Here is an 18,670-nt window from a genome sequence, read left to right as displayed (position 1 = left end):
TCTCTACTGCCTGCTTTCTGGAGAAGCAGCTGCCACTGAGCTATGACGTGTCGCTTGTGGCTGAGGGTCCACAGTGCAGGGGTGGGAGAGAAGCACAGGCCGGCCCGGTGCGGGTGGTGGAGGGTGGGGTTGCTGGCAGTTGTGTCTCTCCTGCTAGTACTGCCCTTGGACCTCAGCGGGCAAGGCGGGAGCTACCGTTTTGTGCCTAGAGAAAGGATCTTTGTCTTAAACCACACTTGTCAGGGACAGTTGTCCCTGGGAGCTGTCCCTAGGTATTTTGGCCTTTGCTTTGGAACTTACTTCGGTGAGCTGCTTACATGCTTCTAGTTGCACACTGAACTCTTACAAAATGATGACAGTGGTAGGGCCCACCAGCTTTGCAGTTCTCTGGCTAAAGAGACTTCCGGACATCCAGTTCCTGCAGCGTCTGACTTTGTGTCCACTTTGCCATCAGCTTTATCCGTAATCCGCGGCGCGCTGAGTCTCCGCACGGTCGCTCTGTCCCCGGGGAGTCTGCTGGGGGCTGCGCTGACCGCGTTTCAGTGACAGGCGATTGGCTTTGGAGCAGATCGTAACCCTTAGGTAATATACAGTGACTGCATTTTAATTAAAAGAGGTAGATAAATCCCTGTTTCCGATGAGCATTTTATTTCATTTTGGCATTGTCACATACATTTAATTTTAAGAGACTCCTGCCAAGCGAATAATGTCATAAATTGTCATCCGGGAAATAGGAACAATTAGATAGATTTGGATATTTATTCTAGTTCTACTATAAAAATACTGTTCCAGTGTAAGACCATAAAAAGATACACATTTCTTTGATTTTCATCTTTTATTACAAAACTCATTGGTTTTGAACTTCTATTTTTAATTAGTTGCAGGTCGTCACCCCTTTCCATTGTTCTGTTCCCCGTAGTCACCTTCTGTCTTGTGTTCATCTTGCATTTGGCTTTGAAATAATGAAAGTCAGTAACCTCAGTGTTGAGTTTGGAGAGGGTGAAGAAATTACTCGTGACGCATCCTCTTGAGATAAATCGGTATTGTTAAGAGACATGAGTGAGAGCTGAAAATGTGTTGTAGGGCTTTTAACCCCAGTAGAATTTTCTCTGGGCTTTGTCAGAGGCATTCCAATGACCTCAGCAGGAAAATCACATTACAAAAGTTGTAACTAAATCGAAAGAGTGAATTCCGCCAGTGCAGCTCAGGGAGAGGGGCGCTCACAGTCTCGGGGCAGGAGGAGCGCACCCGAGGTGCCCAGGGCTGCTTGTCTTGAGCCCTGCATTGTCCAGAGTGCAGGGTGCAGGGCAGTGGCCACCACGATGCCGCCGCAGTGACTGCGTAACGTGTGGGCTGTCGTAAATTTTAGAGGCAGTCGCTGGGCTCAGCTGGCGGGGATGATCAGGGCAGGCTTAGGGACACTGCTGCCCGCGGTGCGGCACTTTGGGAGTAAAGCAACTGCGCTACTTGGGCTTTCCGTGGGCGTCCGCTCCTCCCGCAGTGGAGCTGTGCGGCGTGCAGTCGCTTCTGTCGCGCGTCCCGTGGTGCCCACCTGCCTTTCGAGTGGCACTCGCAGTCTGCTCTGTTCGGGGAGCTGCTGCGGTGCTCACTGCCAGCGTCCCCCACTCTGAACAACGGGTTCTCCATCTGTACCAACCACCAGGAAACCAGGCTTTCCGGCTCCCTCACTGTGTGCGGTGGTCCTTCGTGTTCGTGGAAGTTCCCTAGCATTGGGTTATAGCACAAGGCTATAAACAGAGTGTTTCCTGCTCTTTTCTCTTTAAGTTAGGCCTCGTTCTGTAAGCTTTGGTTTTCCATGTGAGCCACGTGAAGAATTTTATTTTACTACAAAGTAGGGAAACACTTCATTTGGTGAGAAGAGCTTTCCAAGGTTGATTCCAGACAGGTTAGTGATAGCCAGAAACTACGCCTCGCCAGTGTGAGTGAAGGCAGTTTGCATCTGGAACGTGTGAGAAGGCTGCAGAGCAGTAAGGTGGACAGAGCGGCGGCAGAGCAGGGAAGTGTCCCGTGTGGGGCGGCCGGCAGCCCCGCTCTTGCCTGCGCACAGAGCCTCGCGTGTGCTGGGTGTCCCGGCGCTAGCGGTCTGCTGTGAGCCGCAGAACTGTGAGGCCGGTCACGCTGCTGGAAGGTGAAAGTGGGCTTGAAAGGACTGCCGAGTACTCTACTCGAAGAGAAAAGCAGTAGAACTCTGGACATTTCTTTACTGATACTGACCCGTTAAAGTTTCCTAACTAAACTTTTGCTCCAGTAACTAGGCGCCGGACATTACAGGTCCACATGTGGGTTAAAAGAGTGATGTTTCCTAAGCATCAGAAAGCGAGTTGCTGTTTGTGTTCCATTGGGGATTCACGATTATCCTGTCCTTAGAGGGTGCTTTTCAGAAACCTGGAAATAGTACGGAACCCTCAAATGAGTAAGCAGCTGAGGAGTGTGGTGTTACGGAGTGTGTTGTATTTTCACAGGTGCCACTGATTAATGAACTTGAATCAGCAATACATCAGCTGTACAAACAGCGAGCTTCCCGCCTTGTCCAAAGACGACAAGATGATATTAAAGATGAATCTTCGGAGTTTTCAAGCCATTCAAGTCAGTCCATCTTGAAGGTTTTTATTATTCATTAAACAACCTTGTTTACTTAGTGCAGCCTGATTGAAAAGTAGAGATCTCAGAGCATCTTGTGTTTTTAAATACAGGAATTCCCTCGCTCTTGTATTAAGTAGATCTAAAAATGGTAGCTTGGGCTGTGTTTAAGAAAGCAGAGCCCGAAGGGGCTCGGAAGCCTGTGCTAACGAGCCGCCAGCCCTCCTCCTCTGGACGTATGTTTATTCTCCAGCGTTAGAAAAGGCCTCGTAGTGTTTTACCGTAAAACCGCTGTCCGTCGGGCTCTGCCTGGTCTCTGCCCTCGTGTCCATCCTGTTGGTAACACGACACACACGCTGTGGGCAGTCACGCGGAGATTCCAAGTTTAGGGACCGGGGCAGGGGGCAGGGCAGTTTTCTTTTACACGACAGAGGAGTTTCGAGCTTCACCTTTTAGGTAAAAGCAAAATTGTTAGCAATTTGCAGTTTGTCTTACAAACGATACTAGGTTTTCTAGTAAGTCAGTTGATGCCTGCATTTCTTGAAATATTAGTGTAAAAATTTAGAAACTGAATTTATATTCCTTTCACTACGATGTGTGTTATGGAAAACCACAATTAATTGGAACCCTCTTAGTAAATAGGTGAGCTGAGATATTTTAACCGGATGTTTTAAGCTTCTTCATTCTGGTTTTCCCATTCCCTTCCATTCCGCGGGCGCTCTAACAGCGACCTGCCCGGCTCGGGGTGGTTGGGGCCGCTGTTGCCACCCTCTGCTGCCTGTGCCGGCAGTTCTCAAACGCACCTGTGCGGCAGAGTGACCCGCGACCGCCATTTCCAGTGTGGGTTCCTGCTCCTTTCCCCAAAGGGTCTTCCTAGGTCCTGGATGATGTCACATCACCTGCATCCTAAACAGCCACCTCAGGTCGCCCGAGTGCTAGGGCCTTGGTGTTAGGCTTTCTGGAAACAGTGCTTTGTCACCTAGGGCCCCTGAGAAGGCGCCCTCCTGTGTGCCTGGTAGGGCAGGACCGCGCAGAGCAGTTGGACTCCCAAGCCCTGCAGTGGCTCAGGCCTCTGTGCTGCCCCCAGAGTTTAGAGGGAGGGTTGCTGTGCTGGGCACCTAACCAGTGAGCACGCCCCTCCGGGCCCACGTCTGGCCCAGAAGCCGATTTCTGGGGCGGGTTGCAGGTGACCGTCACACCGACGAAGGGACGTAATTTCCTTTTCAGTCCAAGGGTTCGTGTGAGCTGTGCCTTTCATCCGATGCTTTCTCCTACTTCCAATCTATTCTTTGTAATTTGGAGCTGTTCACTTACCTGGAATTAGAAGTAAGAGTTGAATGGTGCTGTATGTTAATTAGGTTGAGAGTTGGAAAGAAATTGAAAAGTACAGAGAGAGTGAAAAATACTGCCCTAGAGTAAGTATTCGTTAACTGCCAAAGACTGGAGGGAAATTACGTGGGGCACTGAAGGACCGGTTCCATTTCTGATGTTCTCACAAAGGAGTAAGGAGCCAGGGGTTCACCTCTGCAGATCATCGTGAGCACCAACCCTGCTACTGCATGTAGTTCTCACAGAGAGGGGGGGCCGTCCACTCTCCTATCTCCCTCAACACGGACTTCTAAAAACCCACAAGCATGGCGACATTTTAAATATTTATTAGAGTAACGCATATTCTTTGAGGTACTTCTTTAATGAAGGATACCTCTTAAAGAGGCAGGCATTGCTTTTGTAGTTCGGGGCTTTTTAGCGAATTCATCATGGTGTGCCATGAACGCACATTGGAGGTAAAGCAGGGGCATCTTACGTACGAATCTTTCCTTGTGATTCGTGAACGCTGGAACACCTTCCTAATTTCTGAGCTGTTTCGGTACACGGATGGCAAACTGAGTAGGGAAGTCAGCTTTAAAAACAGCGGGGTCTGTGGTCGTTAGACGTGCAGGGCAGAGAGCTAACACTGGGGTTTCCCTGTTCCAGGGGGAAATGTGTATGAAAGCTTTTCTTTGTCTTACATGCATGTGTTCCCCTTGCTGCCCCGTGGGCGGTTTGCTCCCTGTTGCCGCCCACACGCAGCAGGCCCGCACACAACCGGCCTGTGCCACCGTGGGTTTCCTTATGCCTCGTTGCACCTGCAGTCGCAGACCCGGTGTATGGCACCGTGTCTTTGTGGTGTGGCCCCACCATGTGGAAATGAGGGGAGGCTTGTGGGTGGGCGGGTGGGTGGGCGGACATTCCCTCGCTCCTCCTACTACCGTAGGCAAGAGGTGAGCGGACTCTTTCCTGGAGAAAGAGAGTGGCTTCAGAGAGAAGACCCAGAGGCACAAACAGCCCTGGGGCCCCCAACAAAGAATTGACTGTCGCCCCAGAGATCTGACGGACAGGGCTCCGGGAGACGGCCCCTCTCTGTCCGCAGGCCATAGAGCCGCTAGGATGGACGCCCCAGGGACAGTGCAGGTGGCAGGTCAGACCAGTGGAGGGCGCTGTTGAGAAGGGATGTCCTCAGAACAGGAACTGCCTCTTGGAAACTGGAAATAGGGTGACCGAAATGTAAATTTAAATAGGCAGGTTGGAAGCTAAAGTTAAAAAAGAAAGATGGAAAATAGGTAAAAAAAGAAATAGGGAGTTGTGCTGTCAAAGAGTAGTGTTTGAGAAAGCGTAAGTTGGTCCTATTCAGATACAGTTTTCAGGCTGCACGTAGAGTCTGCCCTTGTTCCGAAAACCAATAGCAGAGATTAAGTTTCCACAGGGCACAAGCAGGATAGAAGCGTAACTCGTGCAGCTCCTGCAGCAAAGCTGTGTGCGCGTCGTGTCTAGGCTTTCCTGTCATTTCACGTCACTCAACACGTGATGCCTACGTGCCTCCTGGAAAGCAGTCTGTCGTCTTCCCTCTGTACGGGGAATGTGGCTTTTTAACGTACTCGGCCGCCATGACAGCACCAGCTTCTGTCCCTCAGACGTGAAAACGGGTTCTGCCGGTTGCATCTGTAGAGGCTCTGACTTACTCTTCTCCTCTGGGGGGGGGCCCAGGGTGACCCCGAAACCCGCTCCAAACTAGGAGGCGGTCAGGTTGCCGGCTGCGGCCGGGCCCTGCTGTGGGGGCAGCGAGCAGGCTGCCGTTGTGGCTTGTCCTGTGCAGACTCTTCGCCGAGACGGCAGGCGGGCTTTAACTGGGGCCGGTGCTGTCTTGCAGACAAAGCTCTGATGGCGCCAAACCTGGACTCCTTTGGGCGGGACCGGGCCCTGTGTCAGGAGCACGCGAAGCGCCGGATCGCGGAGCGAGAGGCCCGGAGGTGGGTCTGGGTGGGCCGGTGGGGCGGGCGGCTGAGCGGCAGGGGTGGCTGGGATCCGGTCAGGGAACTGGGTGTCTGTGCTGTAGGACTCGTCGGCGACAAGCCAGAGAGCAGACCGGTAAGATGGCGGATCACCTCGAAGGCCTTTCCAGCGACGACGAAGAAACGTCTACAGACATCACCAATTTCAATCTGGAGAAAGGTCAGGCCTGCATTCGGAGACAACGTTGTCGTTGTGTGGCTTCTGCTGGGGTGGGGGAGTTGGGGGGGCTTTTCCTGGAAACGGGGGCGGTGGGGCCCGTGGCCCATTTCCTTGTCGTGGAGACTTGCGCCCGTTGGCGCTCCCGAACCCCACGACGAGCTCTCACAAGGCGCACCGACCCCTGGCCACGGGGTGTCTTGGTGCGCGCATCGTAACAGACACTGCTCTTCAGAATCGTGGCGTTGTAAGAGGCCAGAAAGTCTGTCGGGTCCCAAGGGCAGCCGTCTGGCCTGCAAAGGCAGAGCTGGTGGGGACACGTGACCGGGGGAGACTCCTGATTCGGGGGCCCTGAGTAACATCAGCCGGGAGGAGTAGTTAGTGCTGGTATGTGCCGGGTGTTTCCAGAAGAATCCGTAAGTAGAAGTCCTCCATTTCCCACCATTGGCCATAATTATTTGAAATCATGTTGGCTGCAAGCCTTTTGGAACTCAGTTGGAGAATACTTTTCTTCCCCTTATATATAGTGAACATTGCTAAACATACAGAAAATTTGAAAGAATGACAGGGCGATCACCCACGTACCTGTCATCCAGATTCAGTTCTCAGCATCGTCTAGCCAGGGCGGCTTGAACTCTGTGCATGGATGTGCGTGTTTGCCGACCCTCGGGAGTCACGCACACACGTCACGGCAGTTGCCTCTGAAAACTTGCGTGTGTCTCCCAGAAGCAAGGATATCTTTCTGCCTAATCACGTCACCATTGTTACCCCTAAGAAAAGTAACCAAAAATTCCTTAAACTTTATTTAAAAATTAAATTTTTAGAAAAATTCATTGATTTTAGAAAGAGAGACGAAGGAAGAAAGGGACATCAATTTGTTGTTCCACTTGTTGATTCTTCAGTGGTTGCTACTTGTATGTGCCCTGACCAGGGATGGAACCCGTAACCTTGGTGCATCGGGACTGTGTTCTGACCACCTGGGCCAGTGGCCAGGGCCCAACTAAAATTCCTTCCATCACATCTGCACTCCGTGACCCTCCACGGCAGCTCCCCCAGAACACTTTGATCCCCTTTTTGTGGGTGGTTCTGTTCCCGGACCAGGGCCCACGCGAGGTCCTGCCCTGCGTTTGGTTGCTACACCTTCTTATCGAGAATTAACGTGTGTTCACGAGCACCCTGCACACACACGCCTGTTACTTGGGTGTTTGTTTAAGATGCTGGCTTTTCGAGGAGACCAGGCCACTTGTGCGGGATGTCCTACATTCCAGATTTGTCTGTTTCCTCACGCCGTTAGCTTGTCTTCCATTCACTGTATTCCTTGAAACTGGAATTTAGGTCTGGAACCTTGATTAGATTGAGGTTGACTTTTTTTTTTGGCAAGAATCCTTCATACAAGGTGCTGTTAATTCCTGCATAATAATGCGATAGATGTTAGCCCCACTATTAGTGATGTTAAGATTGATTTTGAGAAGATTGATTTTTGAGATGTTGCCCCCACTAGGTCACTCCATGGTAAAGATCGCCCTTCCCCAAGTCACCTGGGGCACCGAATCCCCTTTCACTCAGGGTGCCAATGGCCATCACTGATTCTTGCCTGTATCAGTCGCTGCAGTCAGCAGTGGACTAGGAAAGGAGAGACATGCTTGGTCACGGGTTATGATGCACATGTGGTATTGACCCAGTGAGTAGCGGGTGGAAGAGCCAGTGGCAGAGTTGGCACTTTCCATGTTATAGCTGACACGCCGTGGTAACTGACTTAATTGAATTGAACTGTTGGGAACAGGTGTTCTTTAACTAAACCCTGCAACAGAAAATGGTACATACTAGGACCAGAAGAAAGTGCTGGCTTTGGATTGAAACCTACACTTACCTGTTTATCCTCTTTTAAACTGTAATTAAGAGTTGTTACTTTGTTAATGAGTCTGTCTCTTCGATGCTCAAGCGACAAGAGAAACACTGAAAATACCGAGCTGTGTTTTTTCTCGTGCCTACTAAATCCTGGTTCTCTGGGGTTTTGTTGCTTTTAGATCGCATTTCGAAAGAGTCCAGCAAGGTTTTTGAAGATGTCCTGGAAAGTTTCTGCTCAATCGACTGTATTAAGTCACAGTTTGAAGCGTGGCGCTCAAAATACTACACATCCTACAGGGATGCTTACATCGGCCTGTGCTTGCCCAAGCTGTTCAACCCCCTCATAAGGCTGCAGCTTCTCACCTGGACTCCTCTCGAGGTAGGTGGCTTTTGTCAGTGCGAGAAAGCCATATAGCATGATGCCTGGGTCGTTTTAATCTCCAAGCTAGAACTGTGAGCTTAAGTGAAGTGTGTTTCAGGAGTATAGGGCACAGGGTTATAATGGACACCGATGGTAGCTGGCTACAACCTGGGGTCTTTGTTTTTACAGAGCTCAGGGGAGCTAGGTGTCGCTCTTCAATTTATATACAGTGCCCTGCTCAGTCACCAGAATTATTTATGGTGACGCTGGACTGTGACCATGAATGAACAGGAGGAACTTGGACCTTCGGCCCTAGAACTTGGGGTCATATGAAACGAGGGCCTGAATGCATAATACTAAGACGGGGGCAGTGGGAATCGGGAGGGAAGGACAAGCTGCTGGATTGGGAGGTGGGATCAGTCGGGTCTGTTGGCCTCAGGCGTAGGAGAGGAGACTAGGATTTGCCTGTGCGTGTAGTGGCTGTGTTCCAGAAGGGCTGTGGACAGTCCCTGTGGAAGCGGGGCGGGGGTGGGGGTGGCTGGGTTGAGTGAGTGGACTGAGCAGGGAGTGGCTGAGGGCGAAGCCCTGGAAGCGATGGAAGGAGACGTGTGCTCCCTGCCGCTCTGCCAGATCTCGTGTGCGTTCTGAGTGCGAGAGTCCTGGGCGCGGCAGGGGCTCGGCAAGGTCATCCGCTGCCGGGGTTTCCTCCCGCAGGAGGGCCCCCACTGCTCCATAGGGACTGGTGTATAAGCCCCACATCTCCTGGTCCTGTCCCCCAGCTCAGCGAATCCCTGCTCGGCTTGCAGCCTCCCCCTGCCCCACCCTCCTGGTGCCAGTCACCTCATTCCATTCCCTTCTTTCAGGGGGTCATAGTCCTGTTCTACCTGTGTTGTCTGAAACGGGGGTCCTGTGTTCTGTCCACTTCTGCCTTGTTTTGTGGCCAAAGGTCAGGCCCAACTCCCACTACTCTCCTAATGACTGGAAGCGGCGGTAGCCACTGTTGACCTGTGTTGGGGTGGCCTTTGTTGTGTTGCAGGCCAAGTGCAGGGACTTTGAGAGCATGCTGTGGTTCGAGTCCCTGCTCTTCTACGGCTGCGAAGAGCGGGAGCAGGAGCGGGGCGACGTGGACGTGGCCCTGCTGCCCACGGTTGTGGAGAAGGTGCTCCTTCCCAAGCTGACAGGTGGGTTCCGAGCCGAGCACTCGGGCACGTGGGCTCCTCGAGCCTGCTTTCGGGGGCCTTAACGGCAGCATGTTTTCCCACAGAAGTTACATTGTAAGTGGTAAATTTACCACCTGGCCCAGAGGTAGCTACCGGGTAGATACGTGTCTCTTTGCCCTGGCCTTAAAGACCGCCTTGGGGCAGGCCTGGGGTTGTCGGGTGTGGGAGACCCATAGCGACCGCTTGAAGCAAAACGTGGGTTTGAGGCCCTGTGCGCTTTTCTGGGGAGAACTTTATCGTTACTTTCATCCATTTCTCTCAAGATCAGAAATCATGGATACAGGAACCGATTTAAAGTAGTAAAAATAAGTTTTGAAGTTTAGTTAGAAATTCTTGGTGTTGGAACAGTATTTATTAGGATATTGAAACCTTTCCCCCCATTTTTATTTTTACTGATTAGTAGAAAATGGAGGAATCTGTCTCCTCTCCACATTTGCCTAATCCTCAGCATTCCCACCGTTAATTGGACAAAGGCTTGCACTCTGGAGGGAGGCGGGGAACGGCATTTATAAGTTGCAGACCACATGGCGTGCGAGTTGAGTCAGCTGCGGTCTCACTGTGTGGTCTCACTGTGTGGCCTCACTGTGTGGCCACACGTTCTGCCTTTTCCTCGCAGTGATAGCGGAAAGCATGTGGGACCCTTTTTCTACAACACAGACTTCAAGGATGGTTGGGATTACATTAAAATTAGTGGACGGATACCCTTCAGTGGTGAACGCAGAAAACAAAAATACACAGGTAATTCCGTTACTGCCTATGGAAGGTTTTCGCTCTCCTTGTCCCTTTGAAAGTGAGCAGTGGCTGAGAGAATGAGTGGTTATGTCTAAGTCAGCGGGAAACTCGACTCGTCTGCTTGGGCACCTGGCCCTTTGTGAAGCCTGAGACTGCAGAACGTAAGGTGGCGGCTTCCCGTTTCACAGTGAGCACGGAAGGTGCCTCTCGGGTTCTGCTCCTCCCTTTCGAACACTCCCTGTGCTCCCAGTTAGGCTAATTAAGCATCTCTATAAGAGTTGTGTTTTTTTAGGAAAAAGGAAAACGTAAAACTACTAGAATGGGTAATTATTGATGATTTAAGTGCTAAAACATTTAAATAGCATATAAAACCACTAAGCATTTTTTTATCACTAGTTTCCAAACGTCAAATTGCTGTTGTCCCTCATTGGACATTCTTAAGAGCTGTTCAGACACAGGAAAGTGCTCTTTATCATTGTTATGTTTTCAGTGATGTAATTTCGAGAAGAACCAAGTTATGTCTGATGTCAAACCTTTCCAGAGTAGATTGAGGGTGAGAGGTTTCTCTGTGGCTTCATTGCTTGGTGATTGCGTGGGGCGGGGTGGGGGGGGGGGGAGCCAGGGGAACTGTAGGTATCGAAGACCTCGGGGCTTTCGATGAGGGAAGTGAGAAACTTGATAAGAGCGGTGACTCAAAACTGAGCACTTAGTTCTGTGATTCGGAATACAGCCTATTATTATTAGTTGGGTTTTTTGTTTTTTTTTTTTTTAATTTTCAGTCTTTCACAGCCCTTATTAGAGTGTGTGGTCTGTTTTTCTCTGCAGTTGTACCTGAAAGCGCTCTTGCTGAGAATGAGAAGAACTTTAGACGATGATGTGTTCATGCCCTTATATCCCAAAAAGTAAGTGACTCCCGAGAACGATGCGGATGGTAACCGTCTCCATCATCTTCCTGAGGGGGCTGGCTTTCTGGAGAAACTGGGGGCCGCTTGAACCGTGAACTTCATTCACCTGTAGCTCAAACTGAAAGCCCAAAGGGACTAGCACGGCAGGAGGTGGCTTCCTCAAGCAGGACAAAGTGAATAATGCCCCTCGTTCTTCCTTGGTGGCTCGGAATCAATTTCCACTTTTTAAACTTACTGTCTGCTGGGTTACAGTTGTTTAAAAATGTTGAAGTTACTCAGCTCTTTCACTGCCCGTTTTACTTGTAGAAACGTCCTCTTCTAGGGAGCACATGGTGCTTCTCTGTAAAACATTTGAACATGGTGTGTTTCTCTTTCAGTGTCTTAGAAAATAAAAACTCTGGGCCTTACTTGTTTTTTCAACGGCAGTTTTGGTCTTCAGTTAAGGTATGTGTGCGTATGGAATCTAGAAGACCTCAGATTTGTCTGGCGTTAAATGTGATACTTGGAAAAGTACTTTGTATTTAACTCCACAGGCTTAGATATATGTATATATACAGTCTCCATTTTGCAAAATAATTTTCTCCCAAAGTTTATTCAGGTTTGACGTTTTCACAGGAGAAAAGGAATTCTGAGTTCCATAGTTAGGTCCAGGCCGGTCAGCAGAGTGCCTTGCTGACTGACACTTTATTGAAAACATAGGGCACCAGGCACTCTTCCGAGTCTTGGGGGATGCGGCCCTGAGTAAGGTGGCAGCAGGGCCTCTGCGGCATTTATAACCCGGCCAAGCTGACACATGGAACCAGTGACCTCAGGGGAGGGAGAAATTCAAGGCCATGGGGAGCAGTAGGCGAGGGGCACAGAGACCCTGACGGGTGAGCCTCTGAAGATCCCCTTTGTCCCTGAGGAGGTGGCACTGGAGAGACCAAGGGAAGGCAGGGCCACTGGGAATAAGCAGGACGAGATGGGAGCCACCAGGTCCTGGACGCTCACCATTTGTTTCTCCTTCCCAGCTACTAGGGAATTTTCTTCAGTGGAACGGCATCTTCTCGAATAAGACCCTGCAGGAGTTAGCCATAGATGGCTTGTTAAACAGATACATCCTCATGGCTTTCCAGAACTCGGAGTGTGGAGACGACAGCATCAAGAAAGCCCAAAATGTGAGTTACATGGTACATACATACTAGAGTTTTCAAGGCATGTAAGTTTTGTTGGTTTGAAGGGAACTTGGAGACTTCACGGAAACCCCTTTGCTTACTGGGCTTAGTGTTAGGTTGCCAGTCACTGTGACCCCCCAGGTGCCTCCAGCCCGCGAGGCCTTCTTTTCGTTCCATTGTTAGAGAGGGGACGGGAGAAAGAGAGGGAGAGAAACATCAGTGTGTGGTTGCCTCCTACGCGCCCCACACTGGGGACCTGGCCCACAACCCAGGCCTGTGCCCTGACTGGGCATTGAACCAGTGACCCTTTGGTTCACAGGCCAGCGCTCAGTCCACTGAGCCACACCGGCCAGGGCACCCACGGCCTTCTTTACATAGAGATTTGTCCTGCTGTATGTGTGTATTTCCATCCATACATCCATCTACCTGTGTCCGTATTTTTATAGCTATTAATAAAAGCTTTAAGAATAATTTTTAACAGTTGAATAAGTGCTTTTTTTTCAGTGTTACTAAAGAAATAGTTTTTTTTCTCATTTAAGAAATGATTAAAAAAATATTTTTCTTTTATTGATTCCAGACAGATAGGGAAGGGAGGGAGAAAGGGAGAGAAACATCGATTGGCTGCCTCCTGCACATGCCCCAACCGGGGATCGAACCCAAAACCCAGGAATGCGCCCTGACAGGGAATTGAACCCACGACCTCTCGGTTTGTGGGACAATGCCCAACCTACTGAGCCATGCCGGCTGGGAAAAGAAATTTTTTTTTTAATACCATTTTTTCTACTTTACATATGAGTTCCATAATTTGGTCTTTTTTTAAAAAGCATATTTTGAAACAATCACAAAATTAAAACAAATTTGCCAGTGCAGTGCAGTTTTCCCCAGACGGTGTCAGGGCCTCTCTGACAGGGCGCCCTCCGGCCCTCCCAGGCTGCCAGTCTGTTTCCTGTAAGCATGGTACTCCTCTCCCTGACTGCGACACGGCCCCCGGCCCCCAGAGGTGACTGACGCTCACGTGTCCCCGCAGCCTTGAGTCCCATCGTGACTGGCAGTAACAACACTGATAGCTGTGGCTGGTGGGCAGCAGGCTCCCGGTCATCTCTCGCACCTAATTGTCTCCTCAGTCTCTCATATCCGGAAGAGTTAGTTCTTCAGTCTTTTCTTGACCTTCATAACCTTGACATTTTTAAAGATGATAGACCAGTTATTTTGTAGAATGTCCCTCAGCGTAGGTGTGTCTGATAGTCTCATTAGATTCAGATTCTGCATCTTTGGCAGATTTCATCAGTGGCAGTCCCTTCACACTGACTTCTGTGACCTTGTGACATGTCCTCTCATTTCGGGGGAGCGCTGTCTTGCTTTCTGGCACACCCAGAAAGCTCCCCGGCCCTCACTCAGCCCCAGCCCTGGACTCAGTCATTGCTCCGAGCCCCTGGGTTCTCTGCACGCTGGACTGACGCCCTTTCGTGGGCTGCCCTCCCACGTCGGGGGCTGGCCTCCCTGCTCGTGGGTCTGTCCTGCCACGGTGCCCTGTCACCTGCTTAGGCTCTTGCCCTCACTGCCCCTTTGAGGTGAAGCTCCTCCCCAAGCTCTGGGCCCACCCCACTGCACGGCCAGCACAGTGCCTGGGACTGTGCGCTCACCCGGCAGTGGCAGTGGCGTGTAGCAGTTGAACGGCGCGTGTTCACCAGTCCAGCGCTGCTGATACAGGAAAATGGGTTCACTTAGGGCTTTCTGGAAGACTGAAGGATGAAGCAATTGGTCATTAATATTATGTCCCTCATATATTTATGGATTGGACAAATCAGTTGTCTTTTGCTTTGAGTACCTCTCTCGTGTTCAAGTAAAAATTCAGGTGTGTGAAGGAACACTGTATAGATAATGTAGGTTGAAAAGAATATCCCTTCAAAATAATTAGCATAAAGTCCAGTAGTGAGTGTTCTGGTTAAACGCAGGATACCCGTTATCTAGACTCAGCTTTCAGACACTTTCACTTACTCTGTTTCAACTCTTTATTTTGCACCTTCTCCACAGGTAATCAATTGTTTCCCCAAGCAGTGGTTCATGAATCTGAAAGGAGAAAGAACTATTTCTCAGTTAGAAAACTTCTGTCGATACCTTGTACACTTAGCAGATACAATTTATAGAAATAGCATCGGGTGCTCTGATGTGGAAAAAAGAAATGCAAGGTAATTATTTGTGATTACTTAATGAAAGGGTGTTCTAGCCCTTACTTAGTTGTTAGATTCAGTATCATGAAAATGTTAAGTAGAGACATGTTTATATTTTAGTTTAAACTCTACATTGACTTAGTATTGGTAAACATACCAAAAATACACATTATTTTCTCTTTTTGTGGTTTTACCTAATCTTGTTTGATAGGATATTTTTGAAGGCATTAAGAAACGACTGCTGGTAAGGACCAGGCCTGAGGGGAACGAGTGAGTCATAGTTTTCTGTCTCATTTGAAGAGTTGGGGGGATTTCAGGCTCTGAGGACGCCCTGGGCCTTGGTCTTTGGAGATTCTTTCGGATGTAAGCCCTGGAAGAGCCAGTCAGTGGGTCCCAGAGTGCTCTGAGCATCCTCCCGGGTGTGTGCTCTGCATGGGGGGTCCGTCTCCATGTCAGAGACCACAGGGCATCCCTCAGGGCTTTGGGGAGCAGCTTCTCCGTACCTTGATAAGGCTGCAAGGAAAGAGTGAATGAATGGCAATTTCTTTTTGTGGACATTGTTTTGGATGTTATGTTTGTTTGGGATAAATCTCTAGCATAAAAAGTAAATTAGTACAATTTGAAAGAATTTTCTTTTTGAACATTGCATTTCATATAGCCTTCCTAAAATAGTTTCATTTTCATTTAAATCACATCATTAATCTTACCCCTCTTCCATGTAAAGGGACCTTATTTTTTTAAAAGGAAATTTGTTACTTTTATGATAAAAAATTAAAAGCAAAGTAGGTAGTAAAAATTTTAGTGGTTAAATTCTTTGGCAGGAAACTTTGCTTTGTATTTTAATTTCATCTTTGGTATCGGTTGTTGACTTATTGTCACTAACATTTCTTCTCAAGGTGTTGTATTTTCTTAGATAAACTTTGTTTGCTTTTTAATAGTTTTCGTTTGGAATTAAATAACAAATGGCATTTACTTTCTACAGAGAAGAACTTAAGCACCTGCTGCGTGCAGTGCCCATAAAATAGGCCCACAGAGGTTGCAGGTGTGCAGGTTGTAACCTTTCCCTGAAAGGCAACCCCCTCAGTTCCCAGGGGAAGAGACAAGTAGTTGAGTTGCATTGTGTGCTATTTGTCCCCAGCCACTGGGACTCGGTGTTAAAGCCCTCCGTGCTTGCTCCCAGTGCGGTTCTGGGCCAGCTGCATCTGCACTGCCTGGGAGCTTTGCTGGAGGGAGACGCAGGTTCTCAGGCCCACCCCTCCCTCCTGAACCAGAACACGGAGCGGGGTGGGAGGTTCTGACCTCGGCCAAATTTGGAGGGTGGCCAAATTAATGAGGGGAGAACGTGTGTGTGTGTGTGTGTGTGTGTCCCCGCCCCGGAGCAGGAGGAAACAGGTTGGGCTGCACTGCAAAGCTCTGAAGAGTGGAAGTGACGCTGGGTCTCCAGGGTGGGCGGTGAAGGCCCACCCGTGGGATGTGAGTGCCAGACACAGTCTCGGAGCACCAGGGCTCTGGTTTGGGGAGCGCCGGGGCAGGGCCCTGGAGTGGTTTGGAAGGAGATTGCTTTTTTCCCGTTTCCAGGTCTTCGTGAAAATGGTGTATCTGAATGAAATTTTAGGGCGTTTTTGTTTTTGAAAATGGGTCCCCTGTCTCTGGGCTAGTCATGTCAACTGTTGTTTTATGTGGATAAATACATATATATATATTTCAAATATAACATAGCTTATCTCTGTTTTCCTTCTTTAAAAATGTATGCTTGGAAAAATTCGTTGCAAAACATTAAAAATGGTCATAAAGTTAGTAACAAATTTTTCCTTTAGGGCTTTTGTACAAATTAATGAGATTCTGCTGCATTTTTTTTCTCTTTTAGGGAAAACATAAAACAGATAGTAAAACTCCTTGCAAGCGTCCGAGCCCTGGATCACGCCATGTCTGTTGCAAGTGACCATAATGTGAAAGAATTTAAGTCTTTGATTGAAGGGAAATAGCGCTATGAGACTGAGAAGCCTACTTGCTTTAATACCATTCCTAATGTATAAATTTTGTATATATGTAAAGTTTCTTAAACTGTAAAATGGTTGTTGTTTTAATACAAAGAACATTAATATTCAATTCGGTCTCCTTAACTGCGATTGCTCCGGAATGAAAGGGGTTCAGAGTATTTCCAGGAAGGTGATGAATGTTTTCCTCACTGCCTGTCATACGTGGGTTACAGAAGTATTTTATATGCTTATTGAACTTAACCTCCCCGTCAGTTCTCTGTGAACAGTGTGTGCCGTCCAGGCGGTGTCATTATGCATCTCTCTGTGCCACCGTGGAGGCGCTCTCACACTGGAAACTTGTGGCGTTTTTCTACAGAGCAAGTCTCTTAACAGCAGCAAATTATTCCGTAGCAAACTGTCTTAGGGAAGTCGCTCCACTGTTGACCAAAGGGCTGGCAAGTGACCTGGCGTCCCCCCTCCCAGTCAGCAGTGGCTGTTGCTGTGCTGCCTTAACCCTGTGAGCGCGGGCTCATCTCTGGCGCACGGTGCGCCTCCGTCTCCCGGTCGGCGTCGCAGTCCACTGTGCGTCTCCCGTGGCCTCCACTGTGCGCAACACAGGTTTTTAAAAGCACGTGGAGGTTTCTGTTCTGGGAAATAACAGACCTACAGTGCAGCTGCAGGGGTTCGGCCTGACTGTCCCGTCTCACTATGATTTCACTCCCTGGCCAGCTTACAAGTGCATGCATTTGAAGTTGGTGGTTTGTACACTTGAACTCCCACGTGTGTGCGTCACATATGCAATAAAGAATATACCTTGCTGATCCGCCACACACCCAGGCAATTCAATATCCAAGGTCTTCTGTAATGTTTGTACCACGCTGTAAGTATTCAAAGAACTTGTTTTAAAGTTTATGCCTTCTGATCTGTGATTTTCAAAAGAGGAACTTTTTGGAAATTAAGGACTATTGTTTGATAATTATATGTAATTAAGCTTTAGCCAAGCATTAAATTAATTTTCCATTCAGGCCTTCGTTGTATTTGCTGGTGACTAATCTCAGTGACAGCATCTCAGACGAGTCCAGCGCAGTGAGCTTCAGCGTGTGTGGGGCCTCGGTCAGCGCGGCCGGCGTGTGGGACAGCACCGTGCAGTCTGTCCGTGGTAGGGACTCGGCTCGCACCTACATGTTCGCTCTGGGTGCGTGTTCTGTCGTGTGTCTGTGGCAGACTGAAAGTTAAAATGATGCTTATTTTCAACTTCAGCGGAATAAAACAGAAACCTGCATGTAGATGACACACACATCATTTCTGCCTTAACTTTGTGCTTCTAAACCCAGAGACTGACTCCTTGTCCTCTCTCTGTGTTAAGGGTTCTTGCAGGAAACTTGGGAACTTCTTACCCTGAAATGCACCAGGATCTCTCAGTGTCAGGCCTGGGTGTGGACATGACACCAGCACCTTGATGGGAAGTGACTTCGGTGTAGAACAAGGGGCGCCCATGTCCCAACCAGAAAGTTCCTGTTTCTCAAGCAGCCAGAGCATGTCCTTTCTTAGGAAGGGAATTGTCAAAAGATAAGTTCAGAGGGTGACAGTTTAACAAACCTGAGGTTCTGTCTTCAGTTTTTTTCTCTTGGAGCAGACTTCTGGGTTAACTTCAAAGTAGGTAAGGGAGGTTTTTGGAAAGGGAAGCTACCAAGACAACGTAAAGCACAGTCAGACTGGTTACTGCTGCAGTGTGAGGTGACGGCGTCCCACCCATGTCCCTGGTGAAGCCATGGCCTCCAGTGGCAAGCACCGGCAGCTCTTTCCAAGGGTCTGGCTCAGCCAGTGCACCCGGCTGGAGTGTCTGCCAGCTAAGGTCCTGGGGAGTGGCCCCCAGCCAAAGGCAGGCAGGAGTTAGGGGGGTAAATAGCTCAGTGTGCTTGTCAGGCCCTGGTAGCAGTCTGAGATGGTGTCAGGTGTACAAGAGGTTTATGGGGGCAAATCCTATTGGGGAAGAGGGGAGGGAGTGGGAGGGGGCTGGGCCAGCCTGAGGCACGGGGTAAATAAGGGGTGACCTGTGTGAGGTAGAGGGAAGGAATCCAAGATGGTCTCAGGCGTGGGTGCAGATTGAAGAGAGTTTCAGCGAGGCTGATGGAACCCTCCACCCAAAGGCCAGCTTCTGAGGGGTCCCAGGTCTCCAGAGCACCCCTGCCTCGGCATGCCCACCAGCCAGC

The 18,670-nt window shown here is 49.4% G+C and overlaps 1 protein-coding gene across 1 annotated transcript in view; it reads left to right on the top strand.

The window, feature by feature from the left end:
• PAXBP1 (PAX3 and PAX7 binding protein 1) overlaps positions 1-17,481 on the top strand; it is a 30,463-nt gene extending 12,982 nt beyond the window's left edge. Inside the window, exons 8-18 of the mRNA XM_053916757.2 lie at positions 2,484-2,607; positions 5,789-5,888; positions 5,975-6,090; positions 8,115-8,314; positions 9,333-9,477; positions 10,133-10,254; positions 11,074-11,150; positions 11,531-11,597; positions 12,164-12,310; positions 14,342-14,496; positions 16,346-17,481. Coding sequence (XP_053772732.1) covers positions 2,484-2,607; positions 5,789-5,888; positions 5,975-6,090; positions 8,115-8,314; positions 9,333-9,477; positions 10,133-10,254; positions 11,074-11,150; positions 11,531-11,597; positions 12,164-12,310; positions 14,342-14,496; positions 16,346-16,463 — 1,371 coding nt within the window. The 3' untranslated portion in view covers positions 16,464-17,481. The remainder of the gene's footprint in view (positions 1-2,483; positions 2,608-5,788; positions 5,889-5,974; positions 6,091-8,114; positions 8,315-9,332; positions 9,478-10,132; positions 10,255-11,073; positions 11,151-11,530; positions 11,598-12,163; positions 12,311-14,341; positions 14,497-16,345) is intronic.
• Positions 17,482-18,670: the final 1,189 nt, after the last annotated feature.

This window comes from Desmodus rotundus, chromosome 2 (assembly GCF_022682495.2).
Source record: "Desmodus rotundus isolate HL8 chromosome 2, HLdesRot8A.1, whole genome shotgun sequence".
Lineage (NCBI taxonomy): Eukaryota > Metazoa > Chordata > Mammalia > Chiroptera > Phyllostomidae > Desmodus > Desmodus rotundus.
This window is presented reverse-complemented; position numbering and strand designations above follow the sequence as displayed.